Source organism: Hippopotamus amphibius, chromosome 3, assembly GCF_030028045.1.
Source record: "Hippopotamus amphibius kiboko isolate mHipAmp2 chromosome 3, mHipAmp2.hap2, whole genome shotgun sequence".
NCBI classification, from domain to species: Eukaryota; Metazoa; Chordata; class Mammalia; order Artiodactyla; family Hippopotamidae; genus Hippopotamus; species Hippopotamus amphibius.
The window spans coordinates 110,484,467-110,512,360 of NC_080188.1; the positions used below are offsets into that span (position 1 = coordinate 110,484,467).

At 35.0% G+C, this 27,894-nt stretch overlaps 2 protein-coding genes and 2 pseudogenes across 2 annotated transcripts; 1 reads left to right on the forward strand and 3 right to left on the reverse strand.

Annotated features, from left to right (window-relative positions):
- Positions 1 to 1,335: 1,335 nt before the first annotated feature.
- LOC130848642 (olfactory receptor-like protein OLF2) lies at positions 1,336 to 5,427 on the reverse strand (annotated as a pseudogene).
- Positions 5,428 to 12,000: 6,573 nt separating this feature from the next.
- LOC130848643 (developmental pluripotency-associated 5 protein-like) lies at positions 12,001 to 12,271 on the forward strand (annotated as a pseudogene).
- Positions 12,272 to 12,779: 508 nt separating this feature from the next.
- On the reverse strand, positions 12,780 to 13,721 carry LOC130849644 (olfactory receptor 5W2-like; the record flags this gene model as incomplete). The annotated part of the gene is made up of 1 exon (XM_057728679.1): positions 12,780 to 13,721. A coding segment is annotated over exon 1 (936 nt), but the record flags the coding sequence as incomplete, so codon positions are not given.
- A 9,781-nt stretch (positions 13,722 to 23,502) lies between these two features.
- On the reverse strand, positions 23,503 to 26,735 carry LOC130848644 (olfactory receptor 5W2-like). The gene is made up of 2 exons (XM_057727073.1): positions 25,812 to 26,735; positions 23,503 to 23,565 (listed from the first exon to the last, which is right to left on the reverse strand). The coding sequence occupies exons 1-2, from the start codon at positions 26,733 to 26,735 to the stop codon at positions 23,503 to 23,505; spliced, it is 987 nt and encodes a 328-aa protein (XP_057583056.1).
- Positions 26,736 to 27,894: the final 1,159 nt, after the last annotated feature.

Consider the following 27,894-nt stretch of genomic DNA (forward strand, 5'->3'; position numbering starts at 1 on the left):
GGTGGATTCTTAACCACTGCGCCACCTAGGAAGCCCTGAACTATTTATTTTATAAAAATGTCCTGGACTTTTTTTATAAAGAATTTCTAGTGTGGGAAGACATTCCGGAACCTTTTTGAAACATTGAAAATGTTGAAGTATGTGGGCCGAGCGATGGGATTCAGAATGTCCTGCTTGAGCAGTGGAGGAGCTGAGGGTGCGGGGCGTGGAGATTAATATCACCCTGTTTGGTCCTGAGGGATGGCTGGTTAGCCAAAGACAGGTAAGATTCCTCAGAGGAGGAACAACCTAAGACAGGCACAGCCGCAGAGGGGCCAACAGGGGTGGTGCATAGAGCCTTCCTTATATCACCCTGTTTGGCCCTGGAGGATGACTGGTTAGCCAGAGACGGGTAAGATTCCTCAAGGGAGGAACAACCTAAGACAGGCACAGTCGCAGAGGGGCCAACACGGGTGGGGCACAGACCCCCAATATCTGAGAGAGGTCTCCTGCCCCCAGGGCTGTTTTGCTCTCCACCCCCAGCTCAGATCCACACCTGCTCAACTCGGACCCAGGAAGTAAACAAAGATAATTGCCTCAGTCATGTGAGGCCCTTGATTGTTTATGAGTGTAACCTGAGAATGTTAGCCCACGAACTCAATAAAAGCAACCTGGGATGAGTCAGCAGGGCTCTTGATCTGAGAGGTCTTGAGCCCCCCGGTCCCACTTTTCTCTTCAGTCTGTGTCTGTGTCTTCTTCAAGCTTGCGGCACCCGTCACTCACCTCAAGTCGCCGAGCTGGTCTCGGCATTCTAGGAATAAAAATTTATAATAAGAAAATTCTGAAGTTTCTTATAATCTAATGGTAAACAGACTTTGGTTTTGGAAAATGTTTTTGCTGTGTAATGTACATATACAGAATACTTCAATAATAACTATACAGATAAACATTTTTTTTTAAAGAACCCAGACCAAGAAGTAAAAAATTTCAGAATCAATAGTATGGAAAATCAAGCCAGAAGTCTCTTACAGGTCATTAACTCAAGCCCCTAACTGAATCACAGATTCTCTAGTGTTTCCATTAAATGCTTATTTATCCTCCACATTCTACATTTAGGCACAGGCATCTTATACATTTTATGAATCAATCAAGTTAAGACGCCCTTTCATTGAGCTTAAAATTCCTCATTTAATATGCAACATTTCCTTTACTTTAGTTCACTCATTAGACGTAGATTTGCTTATAGGAGCTAAATGAAGATGAAATCTGATTTTAGACATGTTACAGCTATTTTTTAGGAGAGCTAGCTAGATATCTCTATACTTCTGAGACTGACACCCATCTCTGTGTGAGGCTTTAGTCTGAATCAGTTTCACTCCTGTCATTCTTCTGTTCAATGTAGTATCTAGAAGGTAGATAAAATTTCAAAAAAGAATAAAATTCAAACGGGTTGAGGAAATATTATAACTAAAAGAAGCATCCCCTATTTCTTTTCTACCTCTATACATCCCCCTACCAGATCTTAGAATCCCAGAAAGACTATTACCCTGACGTCTCATTGTCCTACTTGGGCTTTCCTGGCAATCTACAATGTTTTCAATCAAAGGCATTTTACAATGGCACCTAGATAGCCTTAGGTCCTGAATGAATTTTGGCTTGTTTTATTGTAGCAAACGTTCAAGAGTGCTCTTGATTCTTGCATGGTCCTTCAAATGCATGCCCACTTCCAGTGATTTAATTGCCAGCAAACTAGAGCAGAGGTATGCAAAGCTTTTAAATATCTTCTAAATATCCAGAAAATACCTCTTTGGTTTAATTATTTTTCAAAAAATTTATGTGTATGTCTTTAACTTCCCATTACTTTTAGTATCACAACCAATTTATGTACTTGGATATAAGACAAAAAATATTTGTTTAAGGCACATACAAGAACCTAGGTAATTTTTTTCTTTTGCTTCATATGAATAAACTTTCAATAATAATTAACCTTTTTGGTTTATCTCTATCTCTTTTAGTCTGCCTACATGTTACGCTGATGCTTGGGTAAAGAGATAGAATGCACGGTCCTTAAAACCAGGGTGTTCATTAAACCCACATTGAAGATAATTTAGAAAACAGAGTAACAGAAGCAGCAGTGATGTGAGGCACAGAGCAGTTAGTGAAACAAGCTTAGAGCTTGCTGGAGGGAAGGAAAGCCCCCTGGAAGAAGTGACTGGGTTGTGGATGGCAGAACTCTAACAGAATTTTGTCCACTTCAGGGTCTCTCTAATTGCTCTGCACAGGATGCTTTCTCTGCTGACTTGCATCTCTCAGTTAATTCCTACTTATCTTTTAGATACCAAAATAGCTGTGTTCATTCTCAGGAAGCAATTTTTAACTTCCTTCACTATATTTGAACAATGCACTTTGGGTTTATGGTGTTCAGTCTTTTTACATTATGACATAATTATAGTTAATTATAATTTATATAATTATCTGATTAATATCTATCACTTCCATTAGGAGATACGATTAATTAGTATAAAAACTACTGGGTTCACTTTGAAATTCAGAGTACAGAGAAGTGCAACAAGTACTTAGAAAACACTTAATGACTGTTACAAAATTATATTAATACACAAATGAAATATTGAAGAAAAAAAAACTTGGCAATTTAAGAGTCCAGAATTTTTCCACAAATAGGGATTAAAAAATATAAATTCAAGACATAAAATGAAGCATGGAGTAAACAGAAAATAACATATTTTGGAACGGCTTGAACATAATAAAAAATATTGATCACACCACATTAGTCAAAACAATTTTGAGTTAAATCATAATGTAAGAGTGGAAGAAAAACATGTACCTACAACTTTTCAATGGAACACTTTTTATTTTTAAGTTTCTCCAGAGCCTCTTTCACATTCTTGTTCCACAGGCTATAAATCACAGAATTTGACATGGGAATCACAAGGGTATAAAACAATAAGTTCATTTTGTCTTGATCTAGAGAGTAGGAAGAACTCAGCAGGAAATATATGAAGAGTAGAGTTCCATGGAAAATTGCAACCACAGTTAGGTGGGAGGTTCAGGTGGAGAAAGCTTTGAACCTCCCATCAGCAGAGTGGATCTTCATCTCTGCTAGGATGATGTAACAATAAAACACAAAAGGACCTGGAAAGGTAATGAGTTCCATGAAGCCAAAAATGGTAAATATCACTAACTCACTGACCTGTGTGTCTGAGCAAGATAGCAAAAGGTGAGGTGGGCCATCACAAAAGAAATGGTTAATCTCATTAGACCCACAGTAACACAAGCAGGATATTAATATTGTATTAATTAAAGCATCCATGGGAAGTTATCCCGAGGGTGAGCTTCGACCTAGCTCCGCGACCTACCGAGTATGCAATTTTCCATTTTAAAGGCGAGACAGTGTTCTCAGTGAGGTAGTGTTTTTTGTGTCCTGCCTAAGAAAAATTTGTCTTCCCCAATGTCATGAAGAGGTCTGACCTTTCCTTATGCCTAGGATGTAAATGGATGAGATTTTATAGACGCTCATCTTGCGCCTCAGAGCTGTGTTCCAGTATGTTCTCAAGGAGTGAAAGCAACAGCTCAGGAAGATTCCTCTGGCTGTCTTGAAGGATAGTAGCTATTATTTTATTGCTCTTCTCAGGGCACAAGGGAAGTACTGGAAAGAAACAGAGTGAAGGAAATGCTAAGGGAAAAAGGAAGAAAAGAGTGGAAGATGAAGTTCATAAAGTAACTAGAGGTGGTGCTGATTTTGGAAGGACCCCACGATGCTGCTGCTACAACCAGCCTGAGGTTGCATAGAACCTGCAGATGCGAAGATATGGTCTTCATGAGACAAAGGCCCTTGCTAGGTATCGATACCTCACTTCTCTCCACTCTGAACACATTCTGTCTATCCTAGTTTAGCACTAGCAAGAGCCCTGAAATGTTCGTACTATCAGCTCTGAAGCACATGATCATTAGTCTGATCGATGAGCCAACCATATATAAAATATATCTAGATGTTATATGAAGGTTACAGAGCCTGCCAGGCTGCATTGAGAGTTCCACTCAAATTGCCCTAGAAATTAAAGAGGGCAGATATTTTGCCTCCAGCAAAGTAAGCTTTATTCTGATGCTCCATATCTTCAGGGCATTTTTTGGTTACTTTCAGGGAAAATAAATAATTGCCAATAATTGAGGGCCATCCATGTGCCAGACATGGTACATACTTAGCACAAGAAGTGAGATTAAAAATTATGCCCCTTTCTTCTAAACTCTAAGAGGGGTCTCGTAAGACTCTTTGGGCAGATTGTTCTTATTAAGTGAAACATTGGAAATATAAGAAGACCTGTTTGCTATCTCTGACTGGGAGGGAGGATATAAGAAAAATCTACATAGGGAGCCCAGTGGACTTTCTTGGAGGAAGGGGGAGGAGAGCTCTTGTTTCAGAGATTTGAAATTTGGGAAATTGGTCTTCAAGCTTTGCTATCAAGAGACCCTGTAGTGGGTTGAATAGTGTCCCCCAAATTCATGTCCACTGGAACCTCAGAATGTGGCCTTTGGAAATAGTCTTTGCAGGTATCTGGGTGCTTGAGTTATTAACTCTAAGTGAAAAGAGACTTGGCCATGTGTTTATCCTGAGTTAGTGAAGTGGACCATGCTGCTTATACCTTTATAACCCATGGGGTAGATTAGATGTATTTATCATGTTTAGATTGTTTTGGAAACTTGGAGAGATTAGGTAACTGGCTTACTGTCACACAGTCTAGATTTGAATTTAGGTCTGAATTCAGAGCTTGCGCTTTTACTGACTATACTCTCCCTCGCCCAAGCTACTGGTTCTCCATCATCTCACATAGAAATGTGTCCAGCAGAATGAATTGGGAGATTGGGATACCAAATTGTACACTCTAAATGTATGCAGTTTATTGTATGTTAACTGTATCTCAATAAAAGTTCTTAAGAAAAAAAAAAGAAAAAAAAATAAAGCATCCATTATTCCCATTATGTTAACCCCAGCCATGAGCAGGGAGAACACTCTGCTGGACATGCTGACTGCATGGAACAAGGAGTTGCTGATGACCTTGTACCAATCATAGGCCATCACTGCCAGCAATAGACACTCAGAATCCATAAATGTACAGAAGATCAACAACTGTAGAGCAGAGTCAAGGAAGAGGATGACTTGTTCTTGGCAATGAAGTCTGCCAACATCTTGGGTCTAATTGCCGTGGATTAGCAGAGGTCACTGAAGGAGATGTGGCTGAGGAAGAAATACACTGGCGTGTGAAGCTGGGAATCTATGCTTAGTAAAATGATCATCCCAAAATTTGCAATAAGAATAATGAGATAAACAACTAGAAACATGGAACATAGGGTCACTTTGATAACAGTGTTATCACTAATCACTAAGAGAAGGAATTCATTCAAGGAAGGGCAATTTTCTCCATCCATTTTCTTCTTCTAAAATGCCCCAGAAGTGATAAAAAAAATGTGAAATCAAAGTTGTTTTTTTTCTTGACACTCAGGAAAAATATAATCTGTAAATCAGAAAGGATTTATTATAGTATATTATATATTTTATATTATTTGTCCTTAGAAAATAGCTCAGAGAAGTTTTATTGCTATGCTGTTGACAAAAGTTAAACTGTCTAGGATAGGATTTTGACAAAGTTTGATACTCAATTTGGAGGTCTTCTATGCGGTATGTGGATTGTGTGAACCTTCACCACTTTATCTCAGCAGTCACTCATGAGCTTAGAGATCATTACAGGTCACTATGATATGAAAGCAACACCTAAATCAAAGAAAAAGCTGGAATATACCACCTTATATTTGTAAAATAAATATTCAACTGAGCATAAAAGTGATTATGCTTGTTGAGTTATTTAAGAATCATGATTTAAGATTGTGTATTAAACTCAGACACAATGAACATATCTCTGATTTCAGAATGATGGACAATATGATGTTACTATTCTTGGTCTATATTATTTTCAGTATTTTTGGAGACATTACATATATTTCAATAAATTTTTATGTAGAAATAGATTACTGCCTTCCATATTATTATTACTTACATGCACGAGTGGCCTAGTGGCAAAGCTCATGTCTCTTGACCAGCCAAGAAGAAATGTTTCCAACAAGTGGGATCAACAGAATTTAATATTTCCAGCCTTTTAGATTTTAACCTGACTTGTTCATTAAAAATAGAGGTGGGAAAAGGAGTAATAAACATATCTTTGATATAAACACTTCTATTTATATGAATGTGTGTGTGTGTGCATGCATTTTTGTTTCTCTGTTAAAATATGAAAGTTTGAAAATGAATGATAGTTTGATTTTGTTTTAGATGAGTAAATATGGTATGTTGTTCATACTGGGTTGAATTTATGCAAGTTAGTATTTGTTTTGTGGAATCTCAATGTTGATTGGTAAAAAAACTGAAAAAAAATAAATTTACATATAACATTTCACAGTGATTAAAGTAGTCAAAGATTTTCTTCTTCATTTTGATTGATATAAATAAATTAACTTTTCATTTGCTAATCTAAATGAATCCTATTTTCCCTGCTTTAATAAGAAATATCTTTCTTTTTTGCCAATACATTGCAGGCTATAACTAGAGGAAATAAATAAAATGTTTATTCACAATTTTCCAAATATTTGATTTTTTATTTTTCCAACTGTAAGGTATTTTATTCTTCATTCTTTATATCTGGCAGCTTAGAAACCTACCTGTGATCAGCAGCTCTCAGTGCTTGCTTCTGGTAGCTGAACAATATACAGAAATCAGATTTTATTTTTTGTAGTCATATGTCAGAGTTAAATCTCTAAAGCCTTTACCCTCACACTTTTGTATTATACAAAATGTGATTAGTTAGGTTTCTAGTTCTGTATTTCCCCCCATGATTTATTGCAACTGCTTCAGCAATGGCCAAACTTTATTTCTTTATACTTGTATCAAATTGATAAATATAAGGAAAGTAAAACAATTTTAAAAATATGATTCATTGTTACCCTGAGTCTATACCATCTTTTTCCATGCAAATCAGATATCTAATGATACTGAAGTAGACTCCCTATAATTATTTTATCTGTTATTACTTATCCTGTTAAATTCTTAAATTAATACATTAAATAAAATTATTATTTTATTTATTATTGTTTTTTCTCAATTACTTTTGCTTTCAGGTATTTGTTTTGGTGTCAAATCCAGAAAATAATTTCCAAGAGTGATGTCAAGAAAATTGATATCAGTTTTATTTTGTCCAGGAGCTTTATGGTTTCTGCTCTTATGCTCAAGTCTTTAATTCATTTTGAGTTGATTTTTGTATATGGTGTAAGATAGGAGTCCAGTTTCACTATTTTGCCTGTAGCTATCTAGTTGTTCCAGCATGATTTATTAAAGAGACTATCTTCCGCATTGTATGTTCTTGGATCCATGGTTGTAAATTTATTGACCATGTATGAGGTGGCTTATTTCTTAGTTTTCTATTTTGTTCCATTGATCTATGTGTCTGTTTTTTGCCAATAACATACTATTTTGATTACTATAGCTTTGTAATATGGTTTGAAATCAGGAATTGTGATGCCTTCAGGTTTGTTCTGCTTTCTCAAGATTGCTTTGGCTATTAGGCATCTTTATTAGTTCTATGTATTTAGGTTTTTTTTTTTTCCTACTTCTGTTAAAAATGGCATTGAAATATTGATAGGGATTGTATTGAATAAGTAGATTGCTTTCATTAATACAGACATTTTCACAATGTTAATTATTCTGATGTGTGAACATGGAATATCTTTCCATTTACTTGTGTCTTCTTCAATTTCTTTCATCAGTACATTGTATTGTATTTCATCAGTAAAATTTCAGTGTATAGTTCATTCACCTCCTTGGCTAAATTTATTTCTAATTACGTTATTATTTTTCATGAGATTTTTTTCCTTAATTTCTCTTTTTGATAAATCATTGTTAGTGTATACAAATTAAACTAAGTTTTGTGTATTTATTTTATATCTAGAAATTTACTGAATTTATCTATTGGTGTTGTTTTTGGTGGAATTTTTAGTATTTCCTATATGAAATACAATGCTATCTGCAAAGAGACTATTTTGCTTATTTTCTGACTTGGATAATTTTTATTTCTTTATTTTCCTAATTGTTCTGGCTAGGACTTTCAACAAAATGTTAAATAAAATTGGCAAGTTTTGGCATTCTTGTCTTGTTCCTCATCTTTGAGGGAAAGATTTTATCTTTCCACTGTTTAATGTGATATAAGCTGTGAGCTTGTCATATGTATTTTATTTATGTTGAGATAGGTTCCCTCTCTACCTAGTTTGCTGAGAGATTTTTTAATTAATTTATTTATTCATTTATTGAATTTATTTTTTATTGGCTGTTTTGGGTCTTTGTTGCTGGACATGGGCTTTCTTTAGTTGTGGCAAGTGGGGGCTACTTTTCTTTTTTTTCTTTCTTTCTTTTTTTTTTTTTTTTTTGGTGGGATCTTCCTGGAGCAGGGATCAAACCCGTGTCCCCTGCATTGGCAGGTGGATTCTCAACCACTGCACCACCTAGGAAGCCCCTGGGGGCTACTTTTCATTGTGGTGTGTGGGCTCCTCATTGTGGTAGCTTCTCTTGTTGCAGAGCATAAACTCTAGGTGTGTTGGCTTCAGTAGTTGCAACACATGTGCTCAATAGTTGTAGCTTATGGGCTCTAGAGCTCAGGCTCGATGGTTGTAGCACATGGGCTTAGTTGCTCTGTAGCATGTGGTATCTTCCTAGGGCAGGGCATGAACCCGTGTCCCCTGCATTGGCAGGCAGAGTCTTAACCACTGCACTACCTAGGAAGTCCCTGCTGAGGGTTTTATCATGAAAAGATTTTGAATTTATCAGCTGTTATTCTGCATCTATTGAGATGGTTACATGATGTTTTCCTTCATTTTGTTAATGTGGTGTATCACAGTAATTGTGACAGTTGAGCCATACTTGCATGCCTGGAAGAAATAACACTTCATCATAGTGTATGATCCTTTTAATGCACTATTGAATTTGGTTTGCTGATATTTTGTTAGGGATTTTTGCATCTATGTTCATCAGTAATAATGAACCTTAATTTTCATTCCATGTTGTGTTTTGTCTGGTGCTGGAAGCAACATAGTGGTGGCCTCATAAAATGAGTTTGGAAGTATTGCCTACACTTCTATTTTTTGGAAGATTTTGAGAAGAATATTAATTCCTTAAATGTTAAATAGAATTCACTAATGAAGACATATGATCCTGGATTCTCTTTGTGGGGAGATTTTGACAACTGATTCAATCTCTTTACTTGTGATTGGTCTACTCAGATTTTCTATTTTTTCATAATTCAGTCACATAGATTGTTATGTGCCAGGAATTATCAATTTCTTCTAAGTCTGACTTTTTTATTTTGGTGTAAATTTTTCATAGTAATTTCTTATGATCCTTTGCTTTTGCATAGTATCAAGGGTCATATCTCTTCTTCCAGTTATAATATTGTTTATGTGAGACTTTTCCTTTTTTTCTCAGAAAGTTTAGCTAGAAATGTTTCTATATATTGTTTTTTACCTTTTCAAAAATACAGCTTTTATTTTGATTGACCTTTTCTATTTCATTTAACTCTGGTCTTTGTTATTTCCTTGTTTCTAATAACTCTTGACTTAGCATGGTACTCTTTTTCTAGTTCCTTGAGGTATAAATGTATCTCCCTTTCTTTTTTTTTCCTTAATGTAAGCATTTCTTATTACAAACTTTCCCCTTAAAACTGCTTTTGTTGCAATTTGTTGTTGTCCTCTAACTTTTGGTATGACATCTTTCTATTTTTATTTGTCTCAAGATATTTTTTTAATTCCCTTTTGATTTGTTCTCTGAGATATTGGTTGTTCAGGGGTATGTTTAATCTCTACATATTTGTGAATTTTTTAGTTTACTTTTCTAACTGATTTCTAGTTTTGTACTGCTGTGGTTGGTAAAGATGTTTGACATGATTTCACTCTTCTGTGACATTCCTGAATGGAGGACCTATTGACTATCAGAATCAGATGATCTGGAGACATGACATCCCTCAGGGCAGCCACAAAAGCTGGGTACATCTATGTGTACAAGCTCCTTCCAGGGAAATACTGGTGAATTGGGGTGGGAGGCCCACAGGTAATTTAGTCAATTTTAATTTTGGAATTCCATTTATAGGAATTAAAATGTCCTCACCTTTAGTTCACATCTACTAGATCTCATAAAACAGCCAATATGTAGATCAAATCAGTCTTTAGATGCTGTCATAGCAGGAAAAAAGGAAAGAGATTAGATAAACAGTTTACACATTTATAACCTCTAAATTAGCAACAACCCACTGACACCCCATTTTTTTTGGGCAATATATTTCAAAAAATGTTTTCGATCATGTTTCTGCTTATAAGTAACAGTTTCAAAATATTGTGTTTTAAATTGAGAAAACATGGTACAGGTGAAAATACTTGAAATATTTTATTAAAAAAATTTTTTGTAGGTTTTTTTTCCAACATGATTCTGTGTAAAAGATCACAGTGTCCCACAAATGCCCCTTTGAAAACCAGAGAACCTTCTTTGGCTTTAATTTCATGCTGAAAGGTCTTTGCATAAAGACGTTTTACAATGAGAGCTAGAAAATCTAAGACACTTAGTGGTTTTTACTTTCTATAATCGTAATGGACAAATAATGAATTTTACATGGTCCTTCAAATATATGGCCATATCCATATTGTCTAAACCTGCTGATTCAGTGCATTAACAACAGAATCTAGAGCAGAGACCCATAAAATAGATAAATAATAAAAATGTATACAGATGATTGCTCTTTACTTCTAGTGTGATATGTATGGCTCTATAGATCAATAACCTAGTATTCACAGCCCTTTTATGTTCTTTCTTAAAATTTATAATATATGTGTATACATATATATACATTCAAGCCACACACCATACCTTCAGTTAATTTTGAATTTTTAATTACTGATGTCTAATAAACAGTCAAAATGTTACCTACTGTTTTTCTTCCTTCCTTTCTCTCTCTTTCTCTCTCTCTCTCTCTCTCTTTCCAGTTTGTGTCCCAGACATTATGTAAGTGCTTTGGATAATAGGGATGGAAGGCAGAGCCTTGAGCAAGGATTGTTCACAATCTCATATTGTAGGTGATGATTTCATTAACAAGTTGACATTAAATGGAATGATTAAAAAAGATGGTTGTCTGTGAGCTATAAAGTGAAACATTTATTCAGACCTGAGAAGGGAGAGGAGTTGTTAGTTAATTATTACAGCAAATGATGTAATTTATAATTTACCAGACATTTTACATTGCTCCATGTTACCTGTCCATGTTGAATTTCTTAATTCTAAAAAGGTATAAAACTGTTCACCTCAAGACCATTTTCCTAGAATCCTTTCCTTCCCCAATTTAATTTTTTTGGATCTGAGAGTAAATATCTGCTTCCAACAAAGGCTCTCTTCTGCATTCTACGTTTTTACATTTATTCCTGGATTTTTAAACCTAAGTCTTTTTTACTTAATAACAGTTTTGAACCTTATTATGAACTGTTTGTATGCTTAGTTAATTAATGTTTGTTTATTCCTCTAGACTGTAGGATCCATTAATATATAAATTACTGGATTCTTCATGAAATGCAAAGCACTTAAAAGCAAAGAAATAAAAATAAAAACACTTAGTGAACACCCAATAAATCTTTTTTTTTTATTTTTTTTTATTTTTTTTTATTTTTTTGGGGGTACACCAGGTTCAATCATCTGTTTCCATACACACATCCCCGTACTCCCTCCCTTCCCCGACCCCCCCCCCTCGAGTCCCCCCCACCCTCCCTGCCCCAGTCCTCCAAGGCATCTTCCATCCTCGAGCTGGACTCCCTTCCCAATAAATCTTAATATACTTCAAACAATAATCTTTGAATGAACAAATACACAAATAAAAATATGAAAGAGCCTAGGTCTGAGCTCTGAGCGGGGTTGGTTTAGAAGCCCTGAAGATGGGGAAGCTGCCTGAGCAGAAGGACCTCCCACTCTGGGCGGAGGCTCCTGAAGACCTGAAGGAGCTCGAGGTGTTCCAGGTCGAAATGCGGCTGCTGGAAGCAGTATTTGGTGAAGGCTCTGGCACCTTCGGACCTCGCCGAAGGCATGGTTTATGGCTCTTATTTGTACAAGTTCCGGACCAAGCGGAGGTTCCAGTCTGTGGCCAGGCGGCACCGCCAGCGCCAGGGGCAGCTGGGAAGCCTGATGAGCAGGGATGCTCAAACCTGAGGAAGCCATGAATTTGCTCCAGCTAGTTCCTCCTATAAAATGAAGCCAGTTTACAACCAGACCAGCCTGCGACCAGGGTGTAAAAAGGAGGCTGCGGCCAAAGCTGTAGTGCATCTACCCTGGTTTAAACTCTATTCCAGCCTAACGAGGAAAAACCCAGCTGGTTTTGGGTCTCTGTCATTGCTTTTAAGCCCTGATGTGACCCCCCCACCCCCACAAGGTTGCTAATTAAAGAATAAAATTTTAAGTGCTAAAAAAAAAAAATGAGAAAATTTGAAGAGTCAGGAGGTTTTTCAGAAAGAAGGAATTTCATACATCAGGTCAAGGCACATAGTGAAGCATGACAAATTTGAGAAACTGCAAAATTTTCCTAAGCTGGGCTTTATTATAGATACTCATTTATTTAATGATCTGATAAAATTATATTTCACATGTATCATACCATATAATTTTGTAAAAACAATAACTACTATGTGTGTGCATATGGATAATATATTTAAAGCCATCTTTTATTTTTTAATTTTTCAGTTTTCAATTTTTCTAGGGCTTTTTTCACATCCTTGTTTCGTAGGCTATAAATCAGAGGATTTAACATGGGAATCACAAGGGTGTAAAAGAATGATGTCATTTTGTCTTGATCTAGAGAATAGGAAGAACTTGGCCTGAAATACATGAAGAGTAGAGTTCCCTGGAAAATTGCAACCGCAGTTAAGTGGGAGGTGCAGGTGGAGAAAGCTTTGAACCTCCCCTCAGCAGAGTGGATCTTCAAGACTGACAGGATAATATAACAATAAGAGACAAGGACTCCTGAAATGGAACTCAGTTCGATGAAACCAAAAATGGTGAATATCACTAATTCATTGACCTGTGTATCTGAGCAAGATAACAATAGAAGAGGAGGGATATCACAGAAGAAATGGTTAATCTCATTTGACCCACAGAAGCATAAGCGGAATGCTAATGTCGTGTGTATCACAGCATCTGCCATTCCTACCAGATAAACCCCGGCCATGAGCTTGGAACACCCTCTGCTGGACATGCTGACTGCATAAAGCAAGGGGTTGCTGATGGCCTTGTACCGATCATAGGCCATTACTGCCAGCAGTAGACACTCAGAATCAGCAAAGGTACAGGAGATCAAGAATTGCAGAGCACAGCCATAGAAGGGGATTGATATGTTCTTGGATAAAAGGTCCACCAGCATCTTGGGTCCAATTGCTGTGGAATAGCAGAGGTCACAGAAAGAGAGGTGGCTGAGGAAGAAGTACATGGGTGTGTGCAGCTGGGGATCCATTCTAATCAGGATTATCATCCCAAGGTTTGCCAGAAGGTTAGTGAGATAAACAAGTAGAAACATGGAAAAGAGGGTCACTTTTATCTCCAGGTTACTTGTAATTCCCAAGAAAATGAATTCAGTCACAGAAGAGCAATTTTCTTTTTCCATTCTTTTTCTTTTCTTTTCTTGTCTAAATTTTAGACAAAATGATCAAGGAAAGGATAGGTGAATGCCTGGGTACCTACATAATATCTGTAAAACAGAACACAGTTTCCTTCTGTAATTTTCTTTTTATTCTCAGAAAATCAATCAGCCGTGTACCCACTCTTTGGAGGAACATTATTATCTACTTGACAATAAAATTAACAAACAAAAACTGTCATAGGCATTGAAAAACTTTATCAAAGTCTGCATGCCATGATGTTGTATATAATTTTCTATGAAGTTTTCATTTTTCTGGGTTTTAGCTTTCTTATCTCTGCAAGTATAATTGGATGAATCAATGTCTCATTCTATGTTCAAAATACTACGGAAGCGATACCATGTTAGAGAGACCAGGTTGTAATACACAGGACTGAACTTTTCTATGTTTGAAAATATTCACAGGAACCCAAGAAAGGATTACCATTGTTATGTTTCTCAAAAAACAGCTCAAATAAACATTGGTTTAAATGATTTTCTGTTAGTTCTAGAAACCAGGAGCACATCAGTAACTAACAGTAATAAAGATTATTATGTTACTGGCCCTGTTCTAAGTTATCTTCAGTATTTAGTGACACTTTCAATAAGTATTCTGTACCTTTAGCCTAGGAATGTATTCTTGCTTTGCCACAATACTCATCTGCTATCCGTGGAGTGGTCTGGTGCTGAAGGATGAGTGTCTTGACCATTCAAAGAAAAGTGATACAAAGACGTAAAAACAACAGAATTTAACACACACATTTGTATCTCTTTGATTTTAAATAAACTTTTACATTAAAAATGCAAATGGGAAAGGAACAATAAATATTTCTGATATAGATAGTCATCTCTGCATGTGTGTATTTGCATGTATCGTGTTTGTGTATACATATGTCTCTGTTGATATAAGAATAAGAATGTTGGTGATGGATTTTTTTTAAAGTGTGTATGCCATGTGGTTTACATAGAGTTAAGTTTGCACATATTGCTGTTTAAATATTTTATCTATATTATTTTTTAATTAATTAATTAATTAATTTTTGGGGGTACACCAAGTTCAATCATCTGTTTTTATACACATATGCCCATATTCCCTCCCTCCCTCGACTCCCCCCCACCCTCCCTCGAGTCCCCCGCACCCTCCCAGTCCCAGTCCTCTAAGGCATCTTCCATCCTGGAGTTGAACTCCCTTTGTTATACAACAACTTCCCACTGGCTATCTATTTTACAGTTGGTAGTATATATATATGTCTGTGCTACTCTCTCGCTTCGTCTCAGCTTCCCCTTCACCCCCCGCCCTATATTATTTTTGAAATAAAATTAAAAAAATAAAATGCATGTATATACTTCCCCAATATTAAATGAGAAAAAGCTTTCCTGTGAACCTAAAGTAAAATAAAATAATTAAAACATTTTATAGATACTAATAAGTTGAAACAGATCTTCCAGTTCTGAGAAGAAAATATTATTTTGACCATTTAATTCATGAATTTATTATACTGAATAGGTAGACATAAATGATTAAATTACAAATCTCTCATTTTTTTAATGTTAATATTTTCTCCTATACTCTTCAGTCTGGAGACTTGAGAACCTACCTGAAATGAGCAGGTCTTTTTGTACTTGTTAGTGATGGCTAAAAAACAAACAGAAGGCATTTTATTTTACCAGGTAGCATTTGGGACTTAAATCTTTGAAGCTTCCACCATCTGGCTCAATGTATACTTACATGTGATTAATTATATTTTCTCTTCTGTATTTTTCCCTGTGACTACAGCAACAACTTTAGCAAAAATTGAGCTTTATTCCTTCACTATTACCAACACGTTAATCTGACAGGAAGGAAGCCACAAATTACTTTTATTTTAAGCTGCAGTTACACTGAAGCTACACCCTCCATATCTAGTCAAAGCAGAAATTCAATGACAAACAAAAAGTCCCCCCACTTAGTAATTTACACCTTCTGGCTATTATTCTTTTCTTCCTTTTTGAAACATTCACCTTCCCCACACCATTTTGGAATATTTCCAGTACTAAAAAGCTCTGAAGGAAAGTCAAAAGCAATGCATGAAAGGCCAACAGATTCAAAAATCAGTATCCAAAATCAATTCTTGAATGTTATTACTAGTGAATACAGGTGTGGTTTGAGTGAATACCTGGATTCCACCAACAATCTTTAGATATATATATGTTTTTAATTGGAGAAAAGGTTACTTGCATATCATACACTAATAGCAATGAAAATAATTATGTTATTGATCCTGATTTTTAGTGTTTAGTGAAACATGAAATAAGTAACATCATCCTTTCTCTAAAAATGTATTACTACTTTTCCACATTACCTATATGTGGAGTGTCTGGTGCCAAAGGAGGAGCCTCTTGAACAGTCAAAGAAAAGGGCTAAAAGGAAATGAAAACAGAATTTAACACATACATTTGCATCTCTGCATTTTGAATGGCATTTTATATCATAACAATGGAAACAGAATGAGGAAGAAGAAGTGCTTCTGAGATAGGTAGGTTTCTCTGTCGTGTGTGTGTGTGTGTGTGTGTGTGTGTGTGTCTGTCATGTGTTTGCATGTGTATTATGTGTCTCTGATGTATATGAGAGCAGAATGTGGGTGAACAACTTTTTCTTTAGACTGTAGTAAATACGGCATGTAATTCACATGAAGATACATTTGCATATTTTAATTTTTAAGGTGGCACCTACACTATTTTTTAAATAAAACAAAACAAGCAAACCAAATAAACCCCTTAAATTTATCTACATACTACTCTGATGATAAACAGAGTAAAGTCTTTCCTGTGAACCAACACCAAAATAAATTAATTTAATAGTCATTTATGGGTACTAACAAGTACAGACAGATTCTGCCAGTTTTGAGAAGAAATATTATTTCTGGACATGTAATTACAGAGTTTATTTAACTGAGTAAGCAGGTACAAAATGTTTTATTTACAAGCTTCTTTTTATCCCAAAATGGTAATTTTTTTGTCTTATATTCTTTAAATCAGGCCCTTGAAACCTACCTGAGATGAGCAGATCTTGGGTAGCTATACAACTGGCAGATGGCTTTTTATTTTGCCAGGTACATTGGTGCTTAAATCCCTATGGCTTTGGTGTTATGGGAACACATCATTAATTATATTTCTACTTCTGTATATTCCCCTGTGAATTCAGAAAACAACTTAGCAAAGGCTGAGATTTTATGCTTCACTGTTGTCACCAAATTGATCTTGGTAGGAAGAAAATTGCAAATTGCATTTATGGTGTGCTGTACAGTTACCCTCAATCAATATCCTCATTCTCTAGTTAAAGGAAATCTAATAAAAAGCAAATAGGTCCCTCCTTAATCTTTTCCACGTCCTTCTGATTGTTCATTGTGCCTTTGAAACATTCCCCTTCACTACTTCATGTAGGAAAATTACTGCACTTTGACCATATATTTTTTATTGAAATGTAATACATATACCATAAAATTCACTCTTTGAATGTACACAGTTCCTTGGGTATTAAAATATTTTCATGGTTGTTCATCCATCACCACTGTCTATTTCAGAAGATTTTCATCACCCTAATAGGATACCCACACCTACCCGCTCCCCCTCTCCCTCAGGCCTGGCAACCACTAATCTACTTTCTGACTCTATGCTGTTGTGTACGCTGGCCATCTCACGTAAACAGAGTCATGTAGTACATGTTGTTTTCCTTTTTCCTTTCAGGCTTCTTTTCTTCAGTTGACTGTCTTCAAGGCTAATGTGTGCTGCTGCCTGTGTTAGATTTTGTTTCATTAAGTGGCACAATAATATTTTGCTTTATAGATAGAACACATTTTATTGATCCATTCTTCAGATAAATGAACACTGGGTTGTTTCTACTCTTTAGCCATTACGAATAATGATGCTATAACATTCCTGTCAATGGTACGTTTTAAGGCAGCCTTCATCTCCAAACATCAACTTATTCCCCTCCTCCAACCATATATCTTCCAAGAACATTTCAGTGAATTTGTGACTTCATCACATTCTCCACATAGTGCACTCCTTCTTAAATTATGTTTATTTTATTTCTATAAATGTATCTCCACTACATTTAAGTCTTTAGAGAAGTTCTGTGCTTATCTTTTGTATTTCCTAAAATAGTTAGTACAAGGATTTGCAAAGGTGTTTGCTTTCTGGACTATTTACTGTTAAGTATTTCTGTCTGTTTGTTGTTGTTGCTGTTGTTTTGAGTTATTTATTTGGTTGTGCTCATTTTAAGTTGCTGCAGGCAGGCTCCTTGGTTGCACTTCACAGGATCCTTAGCTGTGGAATACAAACTCTTAGTTGCAGCATGCATGTGGGATCTAGTTCCCTGGGCAAGGATTGAATCCAGGCCCCCTGCATTGGGAGCACGGAGTCTTAGCCACAGCTCCACCAGGGAAGTTGATATTTCTGTCTGTTAAAGAGGAGAATAATATACAAAGGACAAAAACATACTGGTTTGGGGGATTTTCATACTGATATTATTCATACATGCAAGGAAGACTGATTTAATTTTTTTTGTAGTTTTGTTGATTTTCTAAATAAGCAGAGCTTCATTTTTATTTTCTTTAATAATTTGTTTGCTATTATCCATACTAGATTTGTATATTGAGAAATACTGGAAATTCCTTATTTTTTGTGTAGCTGAATTACAATAGTGTGTGATTTTCAGGTATATAGCTTAGTGATTCCATATTTTTATAGATTATTTTCCATATATAGTAATTGTAAAATATAGGCTATATTTTTGTTTGACCATCTTGTATCTTACTTATTTCATACCTAGTGGTTTGTACCTCTTAATTAACCTCATGAATCTTGACCCTCTCCCACCCCTCCCCATTGCTTGTGACCAGTAATTTGCTCTCTCTGTGATTTTGTTTCTGTTTTGTTTTTTGTTTTTTTTGTTGTTGTTTTCATTTGTTTGTCCTATTTTTTAGATTCCACACATTAGTGAGAATAAAGAGTATTTGTCTTTCTCAGTCTAAATTATTTCACTAAACATATCCTCCAGGGACATACATGTTATTGTAAATGGCAAAATTTCATTTTTTTTTTAATGGGCTGAGTAATATTCCAGTGTATATATACACACACCACATCTTCTTTACCCATTCATCAGTTATGGACATGTAATTTGCTTCCATATCTTGGCTATTATAAATAATGCCACTATGAGCATTGGGAAGCATATACCTTTTGGAATTAGTGTTTTCATTTTCTTCAGATATATACCCAGGAGTGGAATTCCGGAACCAGATGGCAGTTGTATTTTTAATTTTTTGAGGCGCCTTCATACTGTTTTCCACAGGGGTTGCACTGTTCACTTTCATATCCTTCCTAAATCCTTCTTAACAGCTAACAATGGAATTTTCCACACTCCTTGCACTTTGGTCTCCCATCATAGCATCCAATGTGATTGGGCTATTTCCCAAAGTCCTAGAACAAATCCTGCTTTTACAATGACCTGAATGAGTGAAATGTCTGTTGCTCTCCTTTCCACATGTGTGCTGCTCAAGTACTGCTTCATTTGATTGTTGTGATATGTATGTCCACAGCAAAAATAAAAATAGATTTTTACACAACTCACATATTTAATTAAAATATTAAAATTATTAATAAAATAATCTGTCAGAGTTCTACAACGGACTGATTATAGTTTGGGTAGATTAAATTTGGCTATACATTTTCCTTAGAAACACACTGCCTATATATCTTTCCTTTGAATTTTTGTTGTACTTTAATTGTTTTGATCAACAGAAATTTGAAGAAATACTGTATGTCACTTCCAAGGCTATTGTTTAAGAAGAAAATCTCTGAAAACCATGAGCTGCCATGTAGGAAGTCCAACTAAACTGCTGGATAAATCATGTGACAGGCTCTGAGACCATGTGGACAGGGAAAGGGGACCAATTAAACTGATCTTTCCAACAATTCTCACCTTGGTGCCTGTTAGAAGAGACCGCACAGCCTAGCCCATCTTTCAACTGAGAACTTCATTGTGACCTCAATAAACTGAGGAAGAACAACAACAACAAAAAAGTGAATCAATGGTCATTATTTAAGTCATGTAATTTTGGAATAGTGTTTATGTATCAAAAGATAACTGGAACAGTGTGAGTAAATATAATCAGAGAGAAACATTTCCATAAAATATAAGGAAAATATTTGAAAACCATATAGCCGTATACATGTGATAAAGAACTTACATCCAAAACATGTGAAGAATTTTCATCAACACACAACTAACAAACAAAAAACCTTAAGAAAAAATGAGTAAATAAAATTGAGCAGATACTCTCACAAAGAAGACATATAAACAATAAGTTAATGCATAAGAATTTGCTCAGAATCATTAGTTATTAAGGTAATGACAATAAAGCCACAATAAGATGATATGACACAAATGTTAAATGGAGTGAAATTAAATACTGACTATAACCAATTCCTTGTTTTACTTGAATTCTTATTTGGAAATTAAGAGGGACACAGGATTTCTTATTATATTAGTTGGGGTGTTTTTCTCTGTTTTTTCTTTTCATTTGTTTGTTTTTCTACTTTTTTTTCCCTATAAATCTGGGAAATTCAGTATGCTAAAACATATAATTAGTACATATGTAATTTTGGAAAAGTGATTCTTAATGGCAAGTTTTGATGCCTTTTTATATGTCCTTGTCATTCTTGGTTGTGAGGGTCGCAATACTAAAGTCCCAACTGCACTCCTGTGGGGATGTTAAGGCAAATCTCAAACCACAGACTAATTGTTAATAATTTCCCACTAAAATCAAGAAACTGATGCACTTATGCATCAAAATATTTTTTGCTATCATTATTTGCTTCTCTGCTATGCATATGGTGTATGCAGAATTGTCCTCAGTCACCTAATTCTATTCCTATCCAAATTAATTTTTTCCCTCAGGTACTTTCCTGTCTTCTGGGATGCAAAAGCCCCTTGGATTATATTTTGTTCAGCCAGAACCCAGCTTTAGTTTTTTAACAGTGCTGCTCTCAAGACCATGTAAACTAACATCCTTTTAATATACCCCCAAAAATTTAAACCTGAGTTTGGGAACCCACATTATTATTACAAGCTGGGTAACCTAAAATACCTCCCAATGGGATTTGTGTTTCATTAAAAATGGAGATCTTAAATAATTGAAAAACATGTCTTAAGGAGAAAATGTATTCCTTAGATGCAAGCAATAGAGAAAAACAATCCATATTTTGGGGTTTCTTGGTGCCCTGGTCACACTAAAACAATTCAGTATAGGCAAACATTACCCAGAAGATGATCTTCTTCAGAATATAGCTGTCTGCTCCCCAAGCCTTGAGTATCATGACACAGAGTTTATTGCATGGTCTGGAACTGAAGTACATTATAGCTTCCCAATGCTTAGAGAATGACTAGAATTGCCAGTAGGTAGATAAAGACAGTGTTGTTCTACGAGCAAGGCATCACTTCTAATAACATAAAGAGTAATTATGTGCTAACATACCCTATGAAATTATGCACTACATTAAAATCATATGTATACAATGAACACTTATTTTGTACAAGAGGCTTTCAGATTAAAAATTAAAATAAAGTTTCTTACTATTGGACATTGAATATACTTTATTTATGGAAAAATAATTTTAGAGTCTTTTGTACATACAGAAAAGTTGCATCTGAAAAAGCATACTGCAGTTTTCAGAAATGAAACCAGAATCACACCAAAAACAAAAATTAGTAGCATTTCAGAAATTTTCCCCACACCAATCACAAATTGATGTCCAATATGATACATTGCTTAGTTTGCATATTTTTGAGGTATACAATATTGAAGTCATACAGCTTTTATACTTCATGTCTGGCTTCTTTCACTCAATATTATGTTTGTGAAATTTCTCCATGTATGAGGAGGTATTTCATTCATCCCATTTGCTGTGCAGTTTTCCAACATACAAATTTATCATAAAGTAATTTATTTAATGTCGAACCGGGTCAGTAAGCTTGATGCATAAAGTTTTATTGGAGATGGACACACTATTTATTTATGTATTATGGATGGCTGATTTTGTGATACAGGGAAAAACTGTTTAGTTGTGACAACAAGTTTATGGCCTACAAACAAAGTATAGACTATTAAAAAATTTAAGGAAAATTTGTCAAGTACTAATCTAATGTAATGAAAAGTTTTTGAATTGTTTTCAGCTTTGTATGATTTCAAATGATTCAATGGTGAATATTTTTGTACATGTCTTTTGATGGACATATTCATTTATTTTTCTTGGGCATAATTCTAGGAATGGAAATTTGGGGTCCTAGGTAGGATATTTATATGTCCAGCTCTAGTGGACTCAGCCATGGAGTTTTACCAAGCGCAGTGCCAGTTCTCATTCTGCTGCCAATGTGTAAAAGCCACTGTTGTTTCATGCCCTCAACAGTAGTAGATATTTCACTTGTTTACATTTTGCCATTCTGTAGATGTCATAACACAACTTTTAACATTGTTATTTAAAGTTTATTTACATTGAGCACTAATAAAGTTGGATATTCACTTCTGTGATGAGTCTATGAGTTTCTGAACTTGAATAACAGTTCACTCAAAAGGGCCATGTTTAAAAGGATTTGGCCTTCTGAAACTTATACTACTTAGATTTCTCCATGTCACCACTATTGCAGCTTAAACAGCCTAGATGTGCAGGACAGTTCTTTGTTTGAATATGAAGTGACTCCTTTTTTTTTTTTTTTCTTTACATTTTTCAAATCCTTTCCAATACAGGGGATAGATTTACACAGCACTAGAGCCATATTTCATACAGGCAGATTGTATCAGTTGGGAAGGACCTTAGAGGTAATATTGGTGAAGTCCCTATATTATTTCAGGGAATCTGAGGGCTAGAAATGAAGAGTGATGAGGTATATTTAGCATGCTGTTGCTGCCTGGTTCATAACATGTTTCTAACCAAGAAGACAATTTTCCAGGGAGATTTAAAGTTGCTGCCTCTGATTTTAACACAAAACCTCCTGCTTGTTGGTATCCTGAGCATTTTTACTGCTCTATTTATAATGAATGTCCTTGTACAGACTATAACCAGTACGTACCTGTCTGTCCTCTGGTTAGACATTCACCCAAATCTCACATTGTTTTGTCATATTTATAGTTAATTATTTCAGTGGCAAAGATGAAGAAGGAGGTCAAGATATAGGAATTTGACTATAACATTAACATAGTACACACTGTTATGGATAAATTGCATTTTGACAATGATATTTTCCATCAGTTATTGGTGGATGTGTGAGAAGAATGTGATGTGTGATATGCAGATACCAAAAGGGAAAAGAAGGAAGAATATTGAAATAGGCTAGAATACATGAAAGTCTTTTGATGTAGTGTGCCCATTCTTCTGCAGAACATCAAGAAAGAAGAGTTATTACATACCATTGACCAAATTCCTATTTGAATTACAAATTACCTAAAAAATATTTCCATGATTTTGCATTCATCTCTCCAATTCTAGGAAAGAAAGCTTACAATTAAATAAATCAGTTTTTCTGTTTTTGGAATTCCATTTAGTGCACTTAAAATTTCCTTCTTTTTATATATTACCCACTAGAGCCAATAAAATGCACCAATATTTATATTAAATCAGTCTTTAGATGCTGAAATAAATGTCTTTCATAAATATGAAGATGGATTAATTAGATCCATAATTTTATTAATGGGAATCTACTGACACTCTATTTTGTTGACTTTAATATATTTCAACCAATGTTTTCTGCCATACTGCTCCTCATAAGCAAGAAGTCTAAAGAAGTTTGGGTGACCTGATAAAATACGCCAGGAGTAGAAGCTTTAAACCTTTCATATTATACAAGAATTATCCTAAGGTTTTTCTACCATGAGAATTTTTCTTATAAACATGCCATAGTGTTCCACAAATGCCACCCTAAGTAATAGAGAATGTTCACAGGCTTTATTTTATATTTTGAAGTATTTTCACATGAGAACATTTTACAATGGCAGCTAGAAAATTTAAAACTATCAGAAGCTTTTAACTTTACACTTTTAATGGATTAAAAAAATGTCATTTTATGGTATTTCAAATATATGGTCATATCCTCACTTTCTCAACAAACTTAGTGCTTTAGCTTTCAAGAAATAAGATCAAAGGCAGATGAAATAGTCAAACATCAAGAACTTTTAGCTTCCTAATTCTAGAGCAATTGACATGTATGTCTTTATAAATCTATTATCTTAGTGTCCACAACCATTTTATGCACCTTCCAAGAAACTGTTGTGTATAATTATACAGAATGTACATTGTATTGTGATATGTGTGTGTGTGTGTGTGTGTGTGTGTGTGTGTGTGTGTGTGTGTGTATATATATATATATATATTTGAAGGTACTTACCAAATCCTCAATTAATTTTGTATTACTAAGATATAAGTAACAGTCAAAAAATGTCTACTATTTTTGTTTCTTACACATTTGTTTACATCCCAGGCAACATGCAGTGCTTTGGTTAACAAGGATGGAATGTTCAGTCCTTTAGCAAAGAATGCCCACAAACAGGGGGGTATAAAATAATGCTTGAAGTAGGCAGTTGTTTGTGAACTACAAGGAGACTGAGAGGGGCATTTAACCAGGGCTGAGAATGAGGAAGAAGGGAAGGAAAGTGCAAAAGAATTGACAGTTGATAATGGAGGAAGGGCAGAAGAATGGATAGTTGATAATGACACTACAATGTTCTACTTCAAAAAGGATCTTTCCATAGGTTTTTAAAATCTAATCTTTAGACTTCTTATGTTTTATCTAACTTTATTCAAATGTAATTGACAAATATCACATATAATTATAAGGTATAGAATGTGATGATGTGATATATGTATGCATTGTGACATGATTTAACACAATCAAGTTACTTAACACATGCATCAGCTCCCATAGTTACCATTTTGAGTGTGTGTCAGGTGAGAACAGTTAAAATCTACTCTCTTAGCAAATTTCAAGTTTATAATACAGTACTGTTAACTAGCAGCACCATGTACATTAGATCCCCAAAACTTATTCATCAAATAACAGAGTTTGTACACTATGACCAATATCACCCATTTCCCCCATCAGCACCTAGCAACAGCCAATCTACCCTTTGTTTCTATGAGTTTCAGCTTTTTTTTTTCCTCCTTTTTTTGGCAGCACCACACAGCTTGCAGGATCTTAGTTCCCTGACCAGGTTTCGAACCAGACCTGGACCGTGAAAGCACCAATTCCTAATCACTGGACCGCCAGGGAATTCCCAAGTTTGACCTTTTAGATTTTATGTACATGTGAGATCATACAATACTTGTCTTCCTCTGTATGAATTATTTCACTTATCCTTTTACCTTCATAGTTCTTGTATGTTGTACCAAACATGACTTCTTCTAAAAGACATGGACTTGTCCACTTCAACATCTGAATAACTGTCAGATCCTCTCTCTACTATCATTTCATCTCCGAAATTGAATCATTTCAAGATTTGACTTAATATCTCTATCCAAAGACACCTTTCTTTTAGACTGGTTTCATAAATTTTTTTTGGAATTATAGTCCTCTATTTTTATATAGTCCTCTATGAATTTAAGGTTTAATATGAATTACTTGGTGCTTACTTAATATCTTATTAATACTAGCTTATATCCAGTGGTATTTAAACTATAAGATGTACTATAGTATAGAAAGAACTTAAATGCTCAAAGGTCACAGAATAAATGCAAAGTTAATCTTAGGATAATTTACCTAATGTTTGAATAAAAACTGAACAAAATTAGCATAATGGAAAACTCAGAAAGATTTTTCACATAGATAAAGTGCCATATATATATATTCTAGAAACATAGTGAAGCATGAGATGTGTGGGGAATAGCATCATACTGAAGATTGGGATTTAATACAAATACTACCTTATATAAGAATTTGAGAAAATATGTTTTTCATGTATCCTCCCATTTAATTTTAATAAATCAGCAATCTCTATATGTGTATAGATATATATGTGTGCAAATATGCCTAATATAAACATTTAAAACCATCTTTTTTTTCAGTTTTTCTAGGGCCTCTTTCACATCTTTGTTCCATAGACTGTAAATCAGGGGATTTAACATGGGAATCACAAGGGTGTAAAACAATGAGGTCATTTTGTCTTGATCTAAAGAGTAGGAAGAACTTGGCCTGAAATACATGAAGAGCAGAGTTCCCTGGAAAATTGCCACATCAGTTAGGTGGGAGGTGCAGCTGGAGAAAGCTTTGAACCTCCCCTCAACAGAGTGGATCTTCAAGACTGACAGGATAATATAGCAATAAGAGACAAGGATGCCTGAAATGGTACTCAATTCAATGAAACCAAAAATGGTGAATATCACTAATTCATTGACCTGTGTGTCTGAGGAAGATAGCAATAGGAGAGGAGGAACATCACAAAAAAAGTGGTTAATCTCATTTGACCCACAGAAGCACAAGCGGAATGCTAATGTTGTGTTTATCAGAGCTTCTGCTATTCCCACCAGGTAAACACCAACCACAAGCTGGAAGCACACTCTGCTGGACATGCTGACTGCATAGAGCAAGGGGTTGCTAATGGCCTTATATCGATCACAGGCCATCACTGCCAGCAGTAGACACTCAGAATCTACAAAGGTACAGATAACCATGAATTGCAGAACACAGCCATAGAAGGGGATTGATTTGTTCTTGGCAAATAGGTCCACCAGCATCTTGGGTCCAACTGCTGTGAAATAGCAGAGGTCACAGAAGGAGAGGTGACTGAGGAAGAAGTACATGGGTGTGTGCAGCTGGGGATCCATTCTAATCAGGAGTATCATTCCAAGATTCACCAGAAGATTAATGAGATAAACAAGGAGAAACATGGTAAATACGGTCACTTTGTTCTCGGTGTTATTAGTAATTCCCAATAAAATGAATTCAATCAAGGAGGAGCAATTCTCTCTATCCATTCCTCCTTGTTCTTGTGTAAATTTTTTGAGAAAATGATCGAGAACATAACACATGCATGTGTAACACTTCTGTACATCTGCAAAATATAAAAAGACAGATCATGTTTTTTTTTTTTTCTATAAGTGTCTTTTTATGCTTAGAAAATAATCCAGATCATGGGTATCCACTCTTTAAAGAAGGATAGGTATCTATTACACAATAATAAAAATTATCTGGGCTAGACAGTTGATAAATTCAGATGTAAATCTAGATGTCATTCATGAAGTATCTTACTTTCAACGGCTCTTCTCTGAACATTACTTTACTTATCTCAAGGAGTAGATTTAGGTCAATTTGTCTTTTTGTCTCTTCAGAATAATAAGTAAGAGACACCAGTGTTAGAAAGACCAAGCTCTGAGACATATAAGTATTTCCTATACCTGAAAATATTCACTTTGATGCAAAAAAATGATTACAAAAATGATTACAATTTTTATGTTTCTCAAAAAACCATCGTGTTTTAAGAGTCTTTGTTGTAGTTCCAGAAACAGTGGGGATATCAATGACTAATAATGATAAAAATAATTATGTTACTTGTTTTAATTTATGTTGTGTGTAGTGTTTGCTGAGACATGAAATAAGTATTACTGGCTTGTTATCTAGAAATGTGTGATTGCTTTCCCACAGTGCTCATTACCTCTTTGTGGAGTGCTTGTCAAATGATGAATATCTTGACCAGTAGATGAAAAGAGCTAAAAGGAAGTGAAACTACCAGAACTTATCACATACATTTCTGTCAATTTAGATTTTAAATGGCTCTCCATATTATAAAATAGAAATGAGATGAGGGACAATAAATGCTTCTAAAATACATAGACTTTTCTCTCTGTTATATGTGTGCAGATTAATTTGCACATGTTTTTATTTTTATTGTGGTTAGCTACACTTTGTTTCAATGAAACAAAACAAAATATACCCTAAATTCATGTATACACTTGCCCAATAATAAAGAGAGTGAAAGCTTTCCTGTGAACCAAGAGCAAAATAAAATAAAGTTGTATTGTAGATATTAACAAGTTCATACAGCTTCTTCTGATTCTGAGGAGAAAATATTATTTTTAACACTTATATGTGAATATAGAAAGATGGTAGAGGTCAACCAGTTTGCAAGGCAGAAAT